General features: G+C 42.4%; 1 protein-coding gene across 1 annotated transcript in view; it reads right to left on the minus strand.

Moving 5' to 3' along the window:
* Positions 1 to 21,594, minus strand: part of actr8 (actin related protein 8) — a 60,602-nt gene that overhangs the window by 22,081 nt on the left and 16,927 nt on the right. The window contains exon 5 of the mRNA XM_060931655.1: positions 3,180 to 3,353. Within this exon, the coding sequence (XP_060787638.1) occupies positions 3,180 to 3,353 (174 nt within the window). The remainder of the gene's footprint in view (positions 1 to 3,179; positions 3,354 to 21,594) is intronic.

Below are 21,594 nucleotides of genomic sequence, written 5' to 3' on the forward strand. Positions count from 1 at the left end.
AACAACCTCAAACATAAGGGACAACTTAGGTTTCATTGTTAGAGCCTAAAAACAAAAGAACTACTGCTTCTTTTCATCACCATTTTCCAGCAATGTCATATTAACAAGACATCCAACAGAGAAGAAGTAGTACAGACGATTCATGTCACGTTCAACAAAATTACAGTAGCGACTTGGCTCAGGAGTCAAGTGAAGAGGAAAAAAGTGAAGAGATTTCAATACAAAATAAAATACTGGATACCACTGAAATCACATTGTTAATTACACTGCAACCTTGCTATAACGAACTCCTTGGGGGATGTCCAAATAGATCATTATACCAAAAAACTCCTAATAATGAACTGGACCCATTTGTCATACCACTCACTCACTCTTCCGTAAAATAAGACCAACTGTGGTTAATTCATATTTACGCTTAATTCACTTACATATTTACAAAATAAAGGAAATAAGTCGCACTCGCCATTGTTTGCTTGTCACATCTTTCTTTTCAGCCCATCACTTTGATTGCAGATGTGGACAAAGTCTCGGAGCTCTTTTTCCTTAAAAACTGAAATTGAATTTTTCAGGATACCATATTCTTTAGACAAATTCGTTGCTTTCTCACCACGCTTTAGACAGTACAGGAAATGAAGTTTGTCTTCGACAGTGTCACGTCCACGTGCAGCAGCATGCGTCAAACTGCTACTCACGTACATGTGCACAGTACCATTAAGACTACCATGCACCTGTTCTGGATTAGAGTACAATCACAGCGCATGCTTACAAGGACTCTCGCCACACACAGACTTTATGAAATATACACGCTGTACCTTGTGGCTCACGTTATCAAGCCTTTTCTCAGTGTTGTAGTCAAGTCACTAAACATGGAGTCCAAGTTGTTAAAGAACACTTCAAGTTGAGTCCGAGTCAAGTCCGACACAAGCCCCGCTATCAACAGAGCAACGAACATAGCGTGTCACTTATTTCTCTGGGTGGAGTCTTGGCAAATGACGACTGAAGTTTGAGGTTGTCCCAATCGTTTCCTCGATAGTTCTTCTACATACGGAACACATAGCAGTGCAATTTTTTTTCCCCACTGCACGAGAAGTCTGTGTAAGCAAAGCGGACAATCCTAGGGGCTTCTCTCCAGGCATTTTAGCGCCATTAACGTTAGTTTGTTCCTGAACATGACGTATGAACAGGTGAATGGGCATTCTCTTGCACAAAATTAGTATAAAAATTAATGTAGATATAAATATCTTATGCCAAATTACAATGGCATGTTCCAAAAAATAAAGAAAAAAATCCAAGCCCTCGTCTCCAATTTAGGAGTCCAAATGCAGTTAATGCACAAGTCCAAGTCATCAGTACTCAAGTCTAGGTCAAGTCACAAGTACTTAAAATTAGGGCACGAGTCAGACTCGAGTCCGAGTCCTGGACTCAAGTACTACAGGGCTGCCTTTTGTAGCACTGTGTCGATGTTCTTGTTTCCGACTTGGTTTTGTATTTTGCCCTTTGTCTCCGCCTTTGATATCCTGTCTATGCCTCACTCAACCATTACCTGTTTCTTGACTGATTTTTGATCATTGATTTGGATTTGTTTGCCAGCACATTTTTAAATAAAACTCTTTCAGCAATTACATCTGTCGATCGCCTGTATTTTCTGACAGATGGGGAGTATATCTTCCGTTTATGAGTAGCCATGACTACAATACTTACAGACTAAAGACTTAGGCCCTGTCCACACAGCCTAACCCTCGCCGCCATATTGGATAGGTCAAAGCGGAGAATAAAGATTAGCTGCGTTTAACTGTACCAACAGGTTTGCCATCCAAAGAGATCACATGGGATTACCTTTCACAGGTGAGACTGGAAAAATACTTTTCATTGTATTTGGTCATTATAATGTAATTTTACGAACAGATTTTCCTGACTTTGTGGCTAATATGAAGTCTCGCGCATAATAGTTTATGCGCATGCGTCCTTACTTCTATTGTTCTGGTGTCTCTGAAGGGACCGTCTTACAGCGCCCCTAGAGGTGTGGCATGTGTATTGCATCGTTTTCAGCAAGCGTTGCGTTGCCATATGGACCTGATATTTTACTGATCGTTGCCCATTTGGACGCGATATATTTTTAAATAACATCTCATTGCCGTTGTCGTGTGGATGTAGCCATAAGTAAAACTGTTTATAGTTCATAATATAAAGTCCTTTTAAGGGATCTTTTGAAGTCAATGACTGCCATTCTCAATAACTGTTAGTGATCAACACCTAAGCAAAGCGAGTTAAGCCTTTCTTTAAATTGCATTAACATGTATTGTTAACGTGACTGCAGACTTGATTACTTATTGTTTGTCTCTGGTGGGAAGAGGAATGCATAGCTCAGCGGGGGGTTTTTGAAGACTCCAACACACTGTCATTAAAGGCGGGGGGACATGATCTTAGTTCATTATATGCATAAGTTCGTAGTAAGAAAGTTCATTACAGCAGGGTTGTAGTGTATAATGATTAAAGTGACACAGGTCGATGTGCTGGTTCAGGAATCATTTAATCCATTCCCCTTTCTGAATTGTTTGAGCTGATACCCATCCCCCATAGCCGGTATGCATCATCTTGTTTCAATACATTTTATTTCCTCACGCGGGGTGTCCTAACCACGTGTTCATCTGTTTACAAACTGCTTGGCAGCCAGTTCGGAAAAGTCACACAAGGTCATGCATGGGCCGGACGTCGTGACTGCAGAGCCACAGCAAACATGGCGGATCGCCTAGATCGAACGAAGACTCCTAAATCTAGACAAATTGAAATATTTATAAAAATAAAAATCAAGAATTGAAATATTCCAAATCTAAACGCACCTGTAAGCTTGAAGGCTCTCAAGCGCTTGCGTCTGTGTCAGAGGCTGCTGGTTCTGCCATATTTGTTGCGATCTCGCACATTATAATGAGGATAAACGTTGGCGGTTTCCGTACCCAAGTGTAAACATTAGCGTACGGCATTTTTCCAGCTCATTCTTCTTCACAGGCATGAGGCAGCAGGCAATACAGCGTGTGATTCAAGTACCTAGGGGTTATTCTTGCTCCACAGGGTACTGTTCTTTTTTTTTTTTAAATACGACCTGTGCCACTTTAATACGCAAGTCATTTAAGTGTATATTTTTTTCCTTTCAAGCAATGTTTTTCATTCTGAAGCCATACCTTCAAGTCTTTGAGAGGAACTTCTAAAAGTTTCTGAATGGCATGTGACCAGATGGTTTCCAGGTCCGCTAGTACCACAGTCAAAGAGCCTCCAGGACCACTGTGGACATTCAACTGACCACGACAAATAGGCCAGTGTAAGTTGTAACAGTCTGTGGGGTTCACATATAATGCCTGGACATGGAAAATGACACAGGAAAAAAAAAGAGGAAGCTATAAAAAGGCCTGAAGTGAGACAACTCATGACTGAACAAGCTAGATTTAAACCTTAAAAAAAATCCCATCATGTGTTTTACCAAAGTCAAAGCCCTATCCATTAACCTTCGTGTGGTGTTCAAATTTTTGTTACTCAGCCAGTGTTCGTGGGTCTGGTGGACCCGCTGCATTTTGGTGTTTTATATTCAACACACACAATTTTACATTAAAATACTTAACAGATGTTTACTTCACCCCAATTATAAGCAATATAAACAGCATATATGGCTAATATTTGTCCTTTACCTTTATTAGATTACATTTATTTTTTAAAAAAGTGCTACTCGTTTGTTTTTTAATAAAATGTAATTTTACAAAGTCAATTATAGTCATGATATGAATGGAAAAAAGATATTCATCTTCAAATTTACAAATGAAGCAACGTTTTTCATAACTGATTTTTATTTCTTTGAATTTCATTAGAAATTTAACCCATTCAGTTCAGTTTACACAACATAAGCTGGACACGTACAGTAACCATGTCAGTCTATACAACACATCATCCCCATGCTTGTCTTCGTTTTGGGACTGGCTGATGCTCCATCTCATCCTCTTCCTCAAAGTCACTGTCAGACTCTGAATTTTCAGAAATGTGATCCTCATATTCTGAAACTTCTTCCTCTACATCAAAAGCTTCTCTCTCTTCCAAAATCATTTGCAAGGTCATCTGAGCAGAGAATCTTTCGGCCATCTTGATCAGTTGTGAGAAGGAACCACATTGGAAAAGCTATATTTATTGTGTCGCGCCCCCAATTTACAGGACCCTCTGTCTCGTTTCCCGCAAGACAGAGGGTAAAACGTGCAGGAATGTGAGAGCAGACAGGTGTCGGTGCTTGAACAGCAGGGGCAGAAACACAAAACACACACACACAAACAGCAGGCCCAGACAGGAGGAGGACAGAGTGAAGGTACACACTTATTAGCCCTGGGGGAGTGTTTAGTGTGTGGTAATTAAAAATGTGTTCTGATATGTTCTTCACAGAAAATGAGTCAAGGCCAAGGAGTCTGAGTTTTGGAAAAAAAAATTTGTATCATTGTTCCCTTGATAAAAAACAGGTCCCACAGAACCGTACTCCTTAACCCTTGTATGGGGTTATAGTCAGGGACGACACGACAACCCCAACCAGGCTTTTGCAGTAGCACTATAAATTGCAGGGAGCGCAGGTGGCCAAGTGGTTAGAGCGTTTGACCGCTAAGTGAATGGTCCCTGGTTCGAGGCTCGGCTTGACGGGGATCTGGGGCTCGCTCCCTGTCCACCCAGCAGTGAATGGGGACCTGGTGGAAACACTGGCGAAGTTAAAGGCGGCGAGGAAAGGAACTGGCCACCCTACCTCACTATGCCGATGGCCCAGGACAAGTGCGCTCTCTAACAGGCACTCCCCCAATGTACGAAAACGTATATGGGACTCCCCTTTGCTTTTTATAAATTGCAGATGCTAGTCTCGTGATGTACTATTTACTATTTTAGGCTGTGTGCGCACCACATACTTGCACCTCCAAGTTACCAAAAATAGTGTGGGCACAAGTGTTGCCATTTTATGCAACAAGAAATATCTTTACTCTAGGTTAGGAATTATGTCACCATTGTGCAACTGAATGATAGGAAGGAAGCAAAGCCAGTCTGCATTGCATCTGCTGAAGATGGTATCTTGAACCAAACTATATTTATTAAGGTATCAAATACGCCATGGTTTGCTACAGACAAATGTCGTTTCAAGGCATATACAGTTAGGTCCATATACATTTGGACATTGACACAAATTTTGTTTTTTTACCTGTTTACTGAAACATATTCAAGTTATAGTTATATAATGGACATAAAGTCCAGACTTTCAGCTTTCATTTGAGGGTATCCACATTAAAATTGGATGAAGGGTTTAGGAGTTTCAGTTCCTTAACATGTGTCACCCTGTTTTTAAAGGGACCAAAAGTAATTGGACAATTGACTCAAAGGCTATTTCAGGGGCAGGTGTGGGCAATTCCTTCGTTATGTCATTCTCAATTAAGCAGATAAAAGGCCTGGAGTTGATTTGAGGTGTGGTGCTTGCATTTGGAAGATTTTGCTGTGAAGAAAACATGCAGTCAAAGGAGCTCTCCATGCAGGTGAAACAAGCCATCCTTAAAGGTGGAGTACGAGATTTTTCAGGACTATTTTTTACCATATTTCTTGAAAAGCTCCTCACACCCATGTTGCAAGCAGTACAATAGAAGGTTTGACCCAAAAACGAAATATTTTAATCCAGTCTACAGTGTAAAATAAAGGAAAAACGCCATCAAATCCTATCGAGGTACCACCTCAAAATGATTGGATACTGACACGTCAATCAGACTGAAGCCCGCGAGCAGCCCATCCCTTCTGTGTGTGTGTGTGTGTGTGTGTGTGTGTGTGTGAGAGAGAGAGAGAGCAGCCCCTCCCCCAACACGCGCCGAGCAGAGTGTCACACAGAAAGTGCAGGATTTTCTCAGTGCGCTCCCTCCAAACAACGGGGATTTACACGAAAACGGAAGGAGATATTCACAATATTCTTTCACAGCGAGCGCCACAAGGCTCTCCTGAACACACTGATGTAATTTTTTGTCTGTAATGTAAAACATGAGGTCACTAGAGCGAGTTAAAAATGAGTGACTTTTCTGCCAAGTTTATAATGGCAGTCTATGGGGCTGCGCGCCTGCCCTCTCCTCACTTTCAGGCTTCTCATTCAAAAACTGCAAGTCCTATCGTGTAGGTAGACACATTGTGTGAATCAGGACAAGTGTGGCTACTACTTATGAGAAAATTGTGTGTGTGGAGTGAAAATTGGGGCTGAAAACACAGTTTAAATGAGAAAGTTTGAGCTATTTTTCCAAGCTCTCTACACTCTAATGGCGTATTCACACCTACGTTGTTTGGTCCGGACCAAACAAACCAAATTTCCCTTGGTCCTTGGTCTGGACCAAACAAGCGGACCGAGACCGAGCTGCAAGGTCGGACTCGGTCCGGACCAAAGGAACCCTGGTGCGGATCTTTTGGAGGTGTGAAAGCAGACCGGACCTAATCCGACAGTTTTGCCTTTTTGCACCTCGGGAGCTTCCGTCGTTTGTCGAGCATTATGGGAAACAGAGTCTTGACACTCCACCGCAAAGTGCAAACACTGTTTCGGTTGTCAAGGGAACCTTACAACAGTCGTTCAGTCATTCAGACCAGTAGTAGGCTAGACTACAGAGTACAAAAAATGAGTAGGGGGCAAATGTGGGCCGAGGAAGAAACGCGTACCCTTGTGGATATATGGGCAGATGTACACATATCTGAGCTTTTGGAGAGAACACACAAAAATGCCGACGTGTTTGCTGTATTCAGTGAGAAAATGAAGGAGAAGGGGTTCACGCGCTCCCCAGAACAATGTCGGCTAAAAGTGAAGAAACTCCGTCAGACCTACATTAAAATCAGGGACATTCTTTCAAAAAGTGGCAGTATTAGCGATGCAAAAAAGAAATTCATCTATTGCGTGAAGAGCCAGAACCGTCACAACATGATGTGCACTCATCAGCGCTATCCTCCGTAGCCGCCTTGCCCTTTGTCGTCGTCGTTGATAAATTACTTGTACAACAGCATAGTAATTGCACAATTGTGAAAACAGTAAAAGCTGGAAAAAACATATAGCTTTGATGACATTAAAAAGAATAACAGCACGGAAAGCCTCCATGACTACTTTTGAACTTAACGCTTTGTGCGTGTGTCGTCTCTGACCAATAGCTGAACGACCTCAGGGCGCGTGGCTTTGTTGACAGATTTTGGTCCGCTTACTAAAATGTACAGTGTGAAAGTGAACCGCACCAAAATGAAAAAATAAAAAAAAAACATTTGGTTCAGACCAAAGCAAGTGAACTATCGAACTATCCTGGTCTGAATACACCCTAACATAAGCTCCACTGGTGTGTAACGCAATAGACACCCATTATAAAGCCTGACTTTCTCAGGCTTTATAAGGGGGAGGAGGGGTGGAGACGCGGGGGGTGGGAGCATGGCGAGGGCGGGCGTGTTTCTTTTCAAAATATGGCTTGCGGGAACCATTATTCCAAAATCTCGTACTCCACCTTTAAGCTGCAAAAACAGAAAAAACCCATCCGAGAAATTGCTACAATATTAGGAGTGGCAAAATCTACAGTATGGTACATCCGGAGAAAGAAAGAAAGCACTGGTGAACTCATCAATGCAAAAAGACCTGGACACTCACAGAAGACAACAGTGGTGGATGATTGCAGAATAATTTCCATGGTGAAGAGAAACCCCTTCACAACAGCCAACCAAGTGAAAAACACTCTCCAGGAGATAGGCGTATCAATATCCAAATCTAACATAAAGAGAAGACTGCATGAAAGTAAATACAGAGGGTTCACTGCACGGTGCAAGCCACTCATAAGGCAAGTTTATTTATATAGCACATTTCATACACAGTGGCAGTTCAATGTGCTTTACAGAAGTAAAAGCAAAACAGTAAACAATAGAAAATAAAATTACATAAAATAAATGGGGAAGAAAAATATTAAACAATAGTAGAAATAAAATAAAATGAAGTAAAAATTCAGTTAAAAAAACAGCAGAATAAAATAGAATAAAAGTTAAGTTTAAAACATGCAGAGACTGTAAAAGTTAAGAAAGTTTAAAACATGTAAAGATGGCAATATTAATCAGTTAGCAGAAAGCATCTGAAAACAGCTTGGTCTTTAGTCTAGACTCATACGCCTCAAGAATAAAAAGGCTAGATTGGACTTTGCTAAAAAACATCTAAAAAAGCCAGCACAGTTCTGGAAGAACATTCTTTGGACAGATGAAACCAAGATCAACCTCTACCAGAATGATGGAAAGAAAAAAGTATGGTGAAGGCGTGGTACAGTTCATGATCCAAAGCATACATCATCTGTAAAACATGGCGGAGGCAGTGTGATGGCTTGGGCATGCATGGCTGCCAGTGGGACTGGGTCACTAGTGTTTATTGATGATGTGACACAGGATAGAAGCAGCTGGATGAATTCTGAGGTATTCAGAGACATACTGTGTGCTCAAATCCAGTCAAACTGATCGGTTGGCGTTTCATAATACAGATGGACAATGACCCAAAACATAAAGCCAAAGCAACCCAGGAGTTTATTAAAGCAAAGAAGTGGAATATTCTTGAATGGCCAAGTCAGTCACCTGATCTCAACCCAATTGAGCATGCATTTCACTTGTTAAAGAGTAAACTTCAGACAGAAAGGCCCACAAACAAACAGCAACTGAAAACTGCTGCAGTAAAGGCCTGGCAGAGCATTAAAAAGGAGGAAACACAGCGTCTGATGTCGTCCATGAGTTCAAGACTTCAGGCAGTCATTGCCAACAAAGGGTTTTCAACCAAGTATTAGAAATGAACATTTTATTCACAATTATTTAATTTGTCCAATTACTTTTGAGCCCCTGAAATGAAGGGATTGTGTTTAAAAAATGCTTTAGTTCCTCACATTTTTATGCAATCATTTTGTTCAACCCACTGAATTAAAGCTGAAAGTCTGAACTTCAACTGCATCTGAATTGTTTTGTTCAAAATTTATTTGTGGTAATGTACAGAACCAAAATTAGAAAAATGTTGCCTCTGTCCAAATATTTATGGACCTAACTGTATGCTCCAAGTAATACATAAAACCTGGAAATTGACAAATTCATATAGATTTTTAATATTAGACTATTATTAGCAGGAATCGTCCACAAGTAACGAATCAAACTTCTGTGAAATCAACAGTCTCTTGCAGATACAGTTCCTGGTAAATATATTGTGTTTGTATGACCAACAATGGTGGATAGGTAACGTACGTACAACATCAGACGAGGAACAAGATGTGCAAGTAACATTCATGCATCCTCATGGTCCCTCTAAGACTTACAGTTGGCCCAGGAAGGAGGATATCTGTTGGCTCCCTCTTGTCCATATCCTGAAGATTATTGATGCTCCACTTGTATCAACATGCAGGGAATATAAACTTCCATCTGATGTTGAAAAGCAAATCAATACATTGTTCGAACTCTTCAAGTAGACAGTATTCATTTGAAGCTTTGCTTCTACTCACACTATATAGTTTGTTTAAATTGTATGTCGAACTGGGTATGGGAAAACCTGCAGAATAAAGATGAGCTGAATATTTAGACATAAAATACAAAATATTAGTTCTCTGATACAATTTTGAGATTGTATTTTAAAGTACAGTGGCTCTGTATTTTACATTTCTGCTTGTAGTGAAACGATGTATTTCATACCTCAATAAATATAGTTTAGTTCAAGATAACTTCATATTTTGTGAATATATTAATAAAAAGACATGCTCTTTCCAGTGGTGTAATTCTTTTTATGGTAGACCTTATCATACATGAGCAATATGCATTTGAAATATAGGCGTGAAATTATTTCTTTTAAAATTTTAATGCCTCATAAATCAGAAAATTGTATTTCTTTTAGAAAAATACTTAGGTCACCAAAATAGTACTACAACATGAGAAATAAATACCAAAAGTTGTGCTTCAATGTGGAAATACAGAGGGCCTAAACTGCTCCAAAGCACAAACATTTATTTTTAACAGCAAGCTATAACCTGACAAACACAGTTAGGTCCATAAATATTTGGACAGAGAAAATTTTTCTAATTTTGGTTCTGTACATTACCACAATGAATTTTGAACAAAACAATTCAGATGCAGTTGAAGTTCAGACTTTCAGCTTTAATTCAGTGGGTTGAACAAAATGATTGCATAAAAATGTGAGGAACTAAAGCATTTTTTAAACACAATCCCTTCATTGCAGGGGCTCAAAAGTAATTGGACAAATTAAATAATTGTAAATAAAATGTTCATTTCTAATACTTGGTTGAAAACCCTTTGTTGGCAATGACTGCCTGAAGTCTTGGACTCATGGACGACATCAGACGCTGTGTTTCCTCCTTTTTAATGCTCTGCCAGACCTTTACTGCAGCGGTTTTCAGTTGCTGTTTGTTTGTGGGCCTTTTCGTCTGAAGTTTAGTCTTTAACAAGTGAAATGCATGCTCAATTGGGTTGAGATCAGGTGACTGACTTGGCCATTCAAGAATATTCCACTTCTTTGCTTTAATAAACTCCTGGGTTGCTTTGGCTTTATGTTTTGGGTCACTGTCCATCTGTATTATGAGACGCTGACCAATCAGTTTGGCTGCATTTGGCTGAATCTGAGCACACAGTATGTCTCTGAATACCTCAGAATTCATCCAGCTGCTTCTATCCTGTGTCACATCATCAATAAACACTAGTGACCCAGTGCCACTGGCAGCCATGCATGCCCAAGCCATCACACTCACTGCGTTTACATGCACATAGAGAAAATCGAATTTCTGCCGTAGCTCGACTGAAATCGAAGTTCTAAATGCCATGGATACACCTTAGCTCGGCTGAAATCGAAACGAACTGGATTTCTCGTAATCGAGCTACGCGACCTAGATTATGCGATTGTAGCCGAGCTACTTAGTGCATGTAAACCCTATCGAGCTACTTACTTCCCTTCCGGAAGTGACAAGTGACGAGACCACAAGCGGGAAACACAACAGCCTTGGTCGGCGTGATAACAGCAATAGTAGTGAGCAGCAGAAGAGGTCAGGAGGAACAAGGAGACAAAAAACAAAAACAATTGAACTTTGTGTTTATTAAGACACAAGTTAAATTGTAAGCAAAAAATGGACTTTAGAAAAATATACAATTGTGCAAAATAAGGCCCAATCCCAATTCTAATTTCTACCCCTACCCCTCCGCCTTCCCCTTGGCCCTTCCCCTTGAAACTGAGCTACAAGGGATAGGGCTTGAAATTCAACCCTTACGTATTGGGATAGCCCTTCAACGATCACATACGTCATCGCGTACCTCCATCAGCGTTTACGTTAGCAAAACGCGACCAAATGCGTCATTGGCTGCGACCAGCCGCTACAGTCAGAGCCAGAACAGAAATCTCTGCTGGCAGGGTGTGATTTGTTAACTAACACCACTGAATGGGATATCTTTGGCGCTTCGTGCACCACATCCGACAGAATGAGGTGTCAGAACACTCATGTAAACAATAAAAGCGAGAATAACAGAACAAAACGTACGCAGTAAAGCAACCGAAAACAATACTCACTCCCAAAGCTTTTTAGCAGCAGCTTGGATTTCAGAAATCGCTGCTCATTCTCAGCTCGAAAGCGAATCAAGCGGCGTGTTTCCTCTGGATAACAACTTAAAACACGTAAATAATGGAGAAAATACATTTATGACAATCTTTCGCCGCGGGAACCGCCATCTTTCTGAAATCCGCATGAAATCTCGCTGAAATCCGCATGGCATTGTGGGAAATCACTCAAACCCCTTCGTTCGGAGTCTGCTCCAGGAAAATCTCCGTTTGGAGGGGTACAGAAGCCCTCCCCCTTCCCCTACCCCTCCGCGTTAACTGGGATTGGGATACCCCTACCCCTTCACGTGAACGCGCAAAATGGAGGGGAAGGGCTAAGGGGTTGGTCCAAGGGGTGAAATGGGATTCGGCCTAAGTCATCTTGCAAAACAGTGGTCTGCGCAGGACAGTTTGTAGCCAACAGGTGGCAATGACATGTGGTGTGAATGTAAAGTGGAAATCACTCCTCTTCTTCATGACGACAGCCAGAAGTGTACCAACACGATGGGGCGTGTAGCACCACCTGTGGCTCGGGTGCACAATGTACCTCACACAATAGCTCGATTTCCTTGTGTGCATGTAGGATTGGATTTCTCTGGCACCCCTGCTGGGACCCTTTGCTCGATTACCGACAGCAGCTCGATTTGGATGTGCATGTAAACGCACTGACTGCCTCCACCGTGTTTTACAGATGATGTGGTATGCTTTGGTTCATAAGCTGTACCACACCTTTGCCATACTTTTTTCTTTCCATCATTCTGGTAGAGGTTGAGCTTGGTTTCATCTGTCCAAAGAATGTTCTTCCAGAACTGTGCTGGCTTTTTTAGATGTTTTTTAGCAAAGTCCAATCTAGCCTTTGTAGGTGTAATTAAGGATTTGTGTATTTAAGATTTGGATAAGTGATCAATCTTTAATAATTACATAAAATCAGTCTCATTTGGATTGTTGAAGTGAATCATTCAATGAATTGAATCAAGGAATCATTTAATGAATCCGTGAATCATTTAGTGAATCGTTCAATGAATCATTTGGTGAACCGTTCAATGAATCATTTAGTGAATCATTTAATGAATCACACCATTAATCCTGGATAAATTACCAAACAGCTAGATTATGGTATCTTATCAAATTATTATTGATCACTTACCATATTACAAATTGTCTACACCTCCCTTGAATTCTTTTGACTGGGCAACTTCAAAATATCGAAACAGCAGATGAATGCACACACAGCTTTGATAATAAATGAATTTATTATACAAAGATCAAAAATGGATAAATCAGTTGGACTATATACAGTGAGGTGTGTGTATGTGTGTGTGTGTCCGTGCCAGGACGAGCCAGTGTGTCTTATCTGCAATCTTGGTATGTGCGCCCGTGTGTCTGTGCCAGGACGAGCCAGTGTGTCTTATCTGCAATCTTGGAGGAGGGGACCCCTCAGGATTTAGTGAGCACGCGTATTCTCAGTAACAAAGAAATTCCACACTCATAACATTATCAAACTCACTGAAATCTTAATAAGGTCAAAATACGAGCGAGTTAAATGAAATTAGAATGTTAGGAGAGAGAGAAAGACGTGCACAAACTTATGGATTAGCCAATTTCAAATCAATAATACCAAATAATAGAGAATCAACAATAATACGCAGTGTGCACACTTATTCCTTAATATAATTTCACACTTAGTGAATTAATTACTGATTAGACTAATATTATTTTGCCCAGTGCCTTTCCTTACTGCAAACTTTCGTCTTCTGTAGAAAGCAGAGTCTCTTCCGTGGAAATGGCAGGCAGGCTGAAGATTGCGCTTCAAAGAGAGAGGGAGAGAGCAAGCGGTTGCTCTGAAGTTTTCTTTGAAGATCTTCGTAGCTCGTGAGAAGAAAGTTCTGATCAGACAGGTTAGGACGGTCCAGCCGCTCCCAACACCAATAAAACTGCCTTTTGGTTGCAGTCTAGTACGTACTAAAAGAATGACTGAGAAAACCGGTTTATAACTCACGAGTTAAAAGCACGCGTGTTTCCTGGAGTCCACCGTGATCAAGGGTGGATAGAAGGAGGAGAACGTTCTAAAACATGTCTCTTGCAGGAAAGAGTCGTGGTTTCGGACGGTCCGATGGTGAGCGTCCCTCTATGGTCTGTCCTCCGCTGAGTTCAGACACCAGAGACAAAGAAAAATGGAGTTTCCAAGTCTCTTATGTGAAACCTGAGGAATGATGTACGTGATCCTGCCCAGGCGTGACGTAGTCAACGTGGAAGTGTAGTTCTTAGACACAAGATGGCGGCATGATACCTACATTCCCCCTTTTGGTCTCAGGGGTATGACGGAGTCGTAGCACTGAGAGCACCGTACCGTATCATCGCCGTGTCCATAGTCCTTGAGGTAGACTTGTTCTGCACAGTTCATGGTGTCCTGTGAAGACTGTGTAAACTTGTGAGTTCCAGTGAGACAGTTGGAGGTAGAGGCACTTGAGCATATAATCACCATAGGCACTTTGGGCATATAATCACTAACTAGACTAGGGTTACCTCAGAGTTCAAACAGTGAACGTTACATATTTTTCCAGTGAAGACTACATATATACACTTCATTTCAGTCCAGGCTACATGTATACTTCATTTCAGTGAACACTACATATATATACTTCATTTCCTACTCAAAGGAAAAAAAAATAAAAACAAGAAAAGAGAGGAAGTGGAGTAGAGGAAAGAAGTGTTAGTGTTTAGGGTGTTAAACCTAATCTTCTGGCAAAGTAACCGCAGCAGATGGTTTGGCCAGAAAGCGTGCGCTACTATGGCCGAAGCTGTCAGGAACGCAGACTCCTTTATCCAGCTTGGCGTATAGCGCCGCTATTCGTTTGTGTAGCATGCATGCGATACCAGCAGAAAAGACCCAGCCACAGAGAAGTAGTCCCAAAACAATCAGACTTAGGGCAGATTTGAGGTCAAGTAACCCTCTGATCCGAGTTTGGGAGACTATGGTTGAAATTCCATTCTGATCTACACTAAATTCCACTGTTTTGGTCCCTTCAACCAGCAATTGCTGTTGGAGGGTGTTCCTGATCTCAAGATCATAACCTTCGAATGCATCTATCATCTCAATCTCCGAATCGTACCTGTCAGTACTAAGATGGTGTAGGGTGATGTCACCTATGTGAATGGTGGCTCCCTGTGGTACACTAAGGAACACCGTTTGGTTTGGGATTTTCATTCTTGTGGCTGTGTGGTGCTGGTTGTATGACATCAAGATTTCAGTTTTCGGGGTGTTAACCCACCGACTACCAGCTCTTTCTACTCTAGTTTCCATATCCTCGTCCTTTGCGGACATTTGACCTACACACTTTTGTTCGGGTGCTTTCGCCCTCAGACCGCACAGGCGATCCGTAGTGTCTCTAATAAATGGGTTGCTTGGGCAGACCCAGTGGATGTCTTTAGTGGAGGTGCACATCTCTAGGTTGGGAATAAAATAGACAGAGGGGTTGTCGTCATGGTATGCTACCATGGGTGGTGTTTGTATGCGTATACGGACATTGTCCTTCCAGAAACCTACGTTGAGGACAGACTTGAGTCTATATATGTTGTTTCTCTCAATGATGGGTAGATTTAGTATGAAACTTATCTCGAAATCTTGTGGACTCACAAAAATGGGAATAGCACTGCCGAGACTATATGCCAGGTGTATTTGCGAGGAATGCACGTCTCTAGTAGTAGTAGTAGTAGTGGATTGTAGTATATTCTCCACCAAGCTAAGGGGTGTGAGATACGATGGGACCTTGCCACTACTCAGGGAACTAATTGAGTCACCTACTTCTCTAAGCAGGTCTTGCATTAAATCCCTTATTTCTCTGACATATTTGATCTCGTTCTTGATTCTTCCAGCCAATTTGTCTACAGTCTGCACAGTGTTATAGATTAGATCAGTATGCAGGTTAACGGTTAATATAGTTCCCTGCAGGGATTTGCCTAAGCCCTGCAGCTCATGTTGTTGGATAAGCAGTTTCTCTTGGGTCTCTGGCATTTCCTTTTGCAGAATGCTAACTTCTTTTTTCAGCGTATTCAAACTGACTGTGTTGGCTGCAGAGAGACCAATAGAAAACAAGGATCCAATGGCAGATGCACCGATAATTAAACCCCCGAGGAACCTTTTCTGACGTGTCTTACCACTCAGTTCTTCCTCGGTGACTATGAATTTCTGTAACTGTTCTAGCATGTGGGTAGTGGTGCGTTTAGCGTGTACAACTACATTAGATATCTCGCCATTTGGTCCGTTATCGTCGCTCGAAGGTATCAGTGACCTGAAGTGTTTACGGTATACGACCCATGGGTCTAGTCGGGCGTATACCCGTTGAGTGTGGATGCGACAGTTTGTAAGAAGGAGCCCAGGAGCCTCCTGCAGGATGATGCCAGCTGGGGGGCCAGGCTCCACCACCTCACTTGACTGACTCAGTTGTAGGGTGAGGAGGATGCACAGGATTCCGAGGGAGTCCATTCTGTAACATACAGAAGGATTTTCTTTTCTTTTATTGGGTTGATAAATATGATCGGGAGTGTTAGCATACGCTTAAAGATAAGTGATGCCTACAAGCTAAGTAGACAGGATGGGCCTAGCTATCGTCCACCCCCTTTTGGAGTGAGGACTGTTCAAAAAGTTCGCTTCGATTATTATGGACCCATCGATATGAGAGCGTTTGATTAGGTCGGGGTGTCCTAATGTGATGCACGATGGGGAACGGTTTTCCCACGATCGAAAGGTCTCGACCAAAATGGTAGGAACTTCTTTGAGATTCGGGTGTAGTAGGCTTTGTGTCCTACACTAGAATCGAGATTCTTTTGGGCACCTGTAAAGGTTGACTGTAGGTGGCATCGTAGGTCGCTGACATATTGATGTGCGGCGTATGCAGTTGCGACGCTCATGTCCTCTGGTTTGTATAGGAGATGCAGTGGGAGAACCATTTCTCGCCCAGTCATCATCCCAAAGAGTGTGACTCCAGTGGTGCGATGAGGGGTGGACCGAATGGCCCTTAGCACCAAGGGAAGTTTCACATCCCAATCTTTACCATGGGGGGTGACATACTCTTGCAGCATGCTCACAATGGTTTGAATGGCTTGTTCATCCTGACCAGAGGATTGAGGGTGGTACGTGATATGGAATTTCGCCTCAACGCCTAACATGTTCCACAGCGCAGCCATTACACCAACAGTGAAATGGGTGTCTGTGTCGATGGATAGAGGGAGGTTTTTCAAAGAATTGTGGCCACTAGGGGGAGTCGTGATGTCGGGTGTTTTGACACCAGACTCAGTGTGCAAAGACATGAACTGAAGTTCATCAGAAATTTGATCTCGCGTGGCACTTGGTTGATCAGTGTTCGCACTAATCTCATTGCAACGAGTTTGTGCATGTTTTGTGGGATCCAACGACTGTGGGATTTTGATTTGTGTAAAGCTGACTAAGTTTATATTGCAGGGCTTGGTTGGGACTGGGTCGCCTTGTGAGAGCCATGTGTCAGAGATGGTGGTGAAGACTTTAGCGCACGTGAGAGGTGCGTTTTGTGTGTTTCCCTTCGCCACCAGGAGGGGCCCTACATCCTGACCCTCGCCTGCTGATTCAGAGGGATCTCCTCCCCCTTTCACGAGATCTACTCGTGGTTCCTGGCCTAGTCATGCCAGTGGGTAGCTTTTGTCATTTTTCTCGGGCTCTTTGGTTTTACCGGTTGAGGAATTTGACTGTTCCTGTAACAGTTTCCTAAATTCAGCCAAGCAGGCCTTCAAAGAGTCCAGTTCTGAGTGGGACTCATCAGGTTGGTCCGAGTCACTGTGTTGTTCATTTCTACCTCTACGTTTAGTGTTACGGTCAGAACGCTTCTGCCGTTTTTGGTCAGAGTGGGGATGACAATCTTGCTGCCAACCGTTTTGTTCCTTGTGACCCTTTTTACATGATGGGTGGTTGCCATAGTCACTATGACCTTGCCATTGGTCTCTCCTGGCCTTACCTTGCTGATTCTCCCACTCACCTTGGTGATGGCTCGGCAAGGATCGGGCTGGACCGGGATTTTTCCAGGTGGGTCCCCCTTTCGGTGCTTCACCTCCTTCTAAGGTTAGCGGGGGCTTGTCCTCACCCTGGAGGCTAAGGACTCTGGGTTCATCATTGTTTCCGTTTGCGGTTTTGACAATGGTCTCCCAGGTCATTTGGGCTAGCTGCCTAGTTTCCTTCATCGAGTAGCCATTTTGCCGACACATCAGTGTGACTTGAGTCCGCACGCTTGGGTGGAGGTTATGTAAGAAAAGGGATGTGAAGCCCCTATCTTCTTCTAAACCTGGTGCGTTGCTACCCTGGAAGTAGGCGGTACGTAGCCGTCTATAATATTCACGGGGCGCCTCAGACCGTTTCTGCCTAATTCGTATAGCACACAATGTTGCGGAGGTTTCATCTGTGTACGGCGCATATTCTTCCCTCATGTAATTGCGAAGTTTCGAATAACTATCGCGAACGTTTGGTGGTAGTGTCTCTAAAAAGGCACGGACGCTACTACTGGAGGTCTTCCAGACCAGTTTAAGCTTCTCTCGCGTTGTGGCTCTTGGTAGGTCCATCAGGCATCGGTCAATTTCTCGTAAATAATCATTTACGTTGGCTCTCTTATTATCGGGATCGAATTGCTCGATATCTTTGGCAAGCAGGTCAATTTGCTGTATGCGGAGGGCTTGGTGCACGTCTTTACGCGACCCCCTTCGCTCTCCTGAGTGCTCACTATCTGAGCTACTCTGGAATTGCTCCCGTTCCGCACGAGAGTCGTAGTCTGATTCACCCGAAGGTGGATCAGGGAAGCTGTAGCGCACTGACCTAGGTGTGCTACGGGCCTGGGCTCGGGATGAGTGCAGGGTGGCTCCATCTTGGCTAAGCGACGACGGGGTCGTATAGCGAGTTGATGGAGTTTGGCGGGATGTCTGGTGCTTGACCAGGTAATCCTCGGTGTCCAGTTTGGACGCCTCTTCCCGCTCTAAACTTTGACGCATGGTTGGGGGTCTCTCACGCCCCTCGCGCCCTTCTTTGGGGTTCTGCTCCTTGGCAGCCCTTCCGGCGCCTTTCTCGGCTTTCTCTAGCCTTTCAGCGCACTCATCGAGGGAGTCCTTCAAGAGGCTACGCTCCCTAGATAAATCATTGACCTCGGCTGTCAGCTCGGCATTGCTGGTGGTCAGCCTATCAACCTCTCCGTGCAGGGATCTGATCTGTTGATCAGTATCCTGGAAGTGTAACAGGAATAGTTTACCTAGTGCATCTTGAACACTGATTGTTGTTCTCTTTGGATCTCTCATTTGCGTTATTGAGTGGATTATGTTCTCCTGGCAATCATGCCTACTCATGCCCCTAATGGTTGCCCTATCGGAGTCAGAGCAGTGAATGAGGTCTGCGATGACCTCAAAAAGGGACACGTCTTGCTCGTTGTCTTCAGTCTCTGAGACACGAGGGGATGCCATTTTATTTAGATTGGGTATTGGGTAATTAACCAATCAATTAGTCAATTATTAATCAATTAGGATTAATTAATATTAACTATATAATTAATTAACAAGGTTTAATTGGTTGGAGATGTTCTCTTATCCTAAGTTATCAATAGGTTGTTAGAATTTGTGATATGGTTATCACACTCCTGTTAACCGTTTTAACACACCTGTAGTGGATCTGCTGTAACAATACTCAGAAGTCGACAAACCAATCATCCCAGCGGTGCCTCCAATAATGTAGGTGTAATTAAGGATTTGTGTATTTAAGATTTGGATAAGTGATCAATCTTTAATAATTACATAAAATCAGTCTCATTTGGATCGTTGAAGTGAATCATTCAATGAATCGAATCAAGGAATCATTTAATGAATCTGTGAATCATTTAGTGAATCGTTCAATGAATCATACCATTAATCCTGGATAAATTACCAAACAGCTAGATTATGGTATCTTATCAAATTATTATTGATCACTTACCATATTACAAATTGTCTACACCTCCCTTGAATTCTTTTGACTGGGCAACTTCAAAATATCGAAACAGCAGATGAATGCACACACAGCTTTGATAATAAATGAATTTATTATACAAAAGATCAAAAATGGATAAATCAGTTGGACTATATACAGTGAGGAGTGTGTATGTGTGTGTGTCCGTCCGTGCCAGAGTGTCTTATCTGCAATCTTGGAGGAGGGGACCCCTCAGGATTTAGTGAGCACGTGTTCTCAATAACAAAGAAATTCCACACTCATAACATTATCAAACTCACTGAAATCTTAATAAGGTCAAAATATGAGTGAGTTAAATGAAATTAGAATGTTAGGAGAGAGAGAGAGAGAGAGAGAGAGAGAGAGACAGACACACATGCACAAACTTATGGATTAACCAATTTTAAATCAATAATACCAAATAATAGAGAATCAACAATAATACAGTGTGCACACTTATTCCTTAATATAATTTCACACTTAGTGAATTAATTACTGATAAGACTAATATTATTTTGCCCAGTGCCTTTCTTTACTGCAAACTTTCGTCTTCTGTAGAAAGCAGAGTCTCTTCCGTGGAAATGGCAGGCAGGCTGAAGATTGCGCTTCAAAGAGAGAGGGAGAGAGCGAGCAGTTGCTCTGAAGTTTTCTTTGAAGATCTTCGTAGCTCGCGAGAAGAAAGTCCTGATCAGACAGGTTAGGACGGTCCAGCCGCTTCCAACACCAATAAAACTGCCTTTTGGTTGCAGTCTAGTACGTACTAAAAGAATGACTGAGAAAACCGGTTTATAACTCACTTGAGTTAAAAGCGCACGTGTTTCCTGGAGTCCACCGTGATCAAGGGTGGATAGAAGGAGAACGTTCTAAAACGTGTCTCTTGCAGGAAAGAGTCGTGGTTTTGGACGGTCCGATGGCGAGCGTCCCTCTATGGTCTGTCCTCCGCTGAGTTCAGACACCAGAGACAAAGAAAAATGGAGTTTCCAAGTCTCTTATGTGAAACCTGAGGAATGATGTACATGATCCCGCCCAGGCGTGACGTAGTCAACGCGGAAGTGTAGTTTTTAGACACAAGACGGCGGCATGATACCTACACCTTTTTATTCTTGAGGCTTATGAGTGGCTTGCACCGTGCAGTGAACCCTCTGCATTTACTTTCATGCAGTCTTCTCTTTATGGTAGATTTGGATATTGATAGGCCTACCTCCTGGAGAGTGTTGTTCACTTGGTTGGCTGTTGTGAAGGGGTTTCTCTTCACCATGGAAATTATTCTGCGATTATCCACCACTGTTGTCTTCTGTGAGTGTCCAGGTCTTTTTACATTGATGAGTTCACCAGTGCTTTCTTTCCATCTCAGGATGTACCAAACTGTAGATTTTGCCACTCCTAATATTGTAGCAATTTCTCGGATGGGTTTTTTCTGTTTTCGCAGTTTAAGGATGGCTTGTTTCACCTGCATGGAGAGCTCCTTTGACCGCATGTTTTCTTCACAGCAAAATCTTCCAAATGCAAGCACCACACCTCAAATCAACTCCAGGCCTTTTATCTGCTTAATTGAGAATGACATAACGAAGGAATTGCCCACACCTGCCAATGAAATAGCCTTCGAGTCAACTGTCCAATTACTTTTGGTCCCTTTAAAAACAGGGTGGCACAGGTTAAGGAACTGAAACTCCTAAACCCTTCATCCAATTTTAACGTGGATACCCTCAAATGAAAGCTGAAAGTCTGGACTTTATGTCCATTATATAACTATAACTTGAATATGTTTCAGTAAACAGGTTAAAAAAAAAAAACATTTGTGTCAGTGTCCAAATATATATGGACCTAACTGTATGCAACTGTGGATCTTTTATAGTAGTTAAAAGACATTTAGTACCCAAGAACAAGTGCTGAAAATTTCATGCATCTAGCATGGATAGTTCAAAAGTAATGACTTATTGAACTTGGCATCATTTTCTGTACCACTCGTTTTTACAGCAAAATGAGTGTCAGACCCCATTTTTAA

This window comes from Neoarius graeffei, chromosome 10 (genome assembly GCF_027579695.1).
Source record: "Neoarius graeffei isolate fNeoGra1 chromosome 10, fNeoGra1.pri, whole genome shotgun sequence".
NCBI lineage: Eukaryota > Metazoa > Chordata > Actinopteri > Siluriformes > Ariidae > Neoarius > Neoarius graeffei.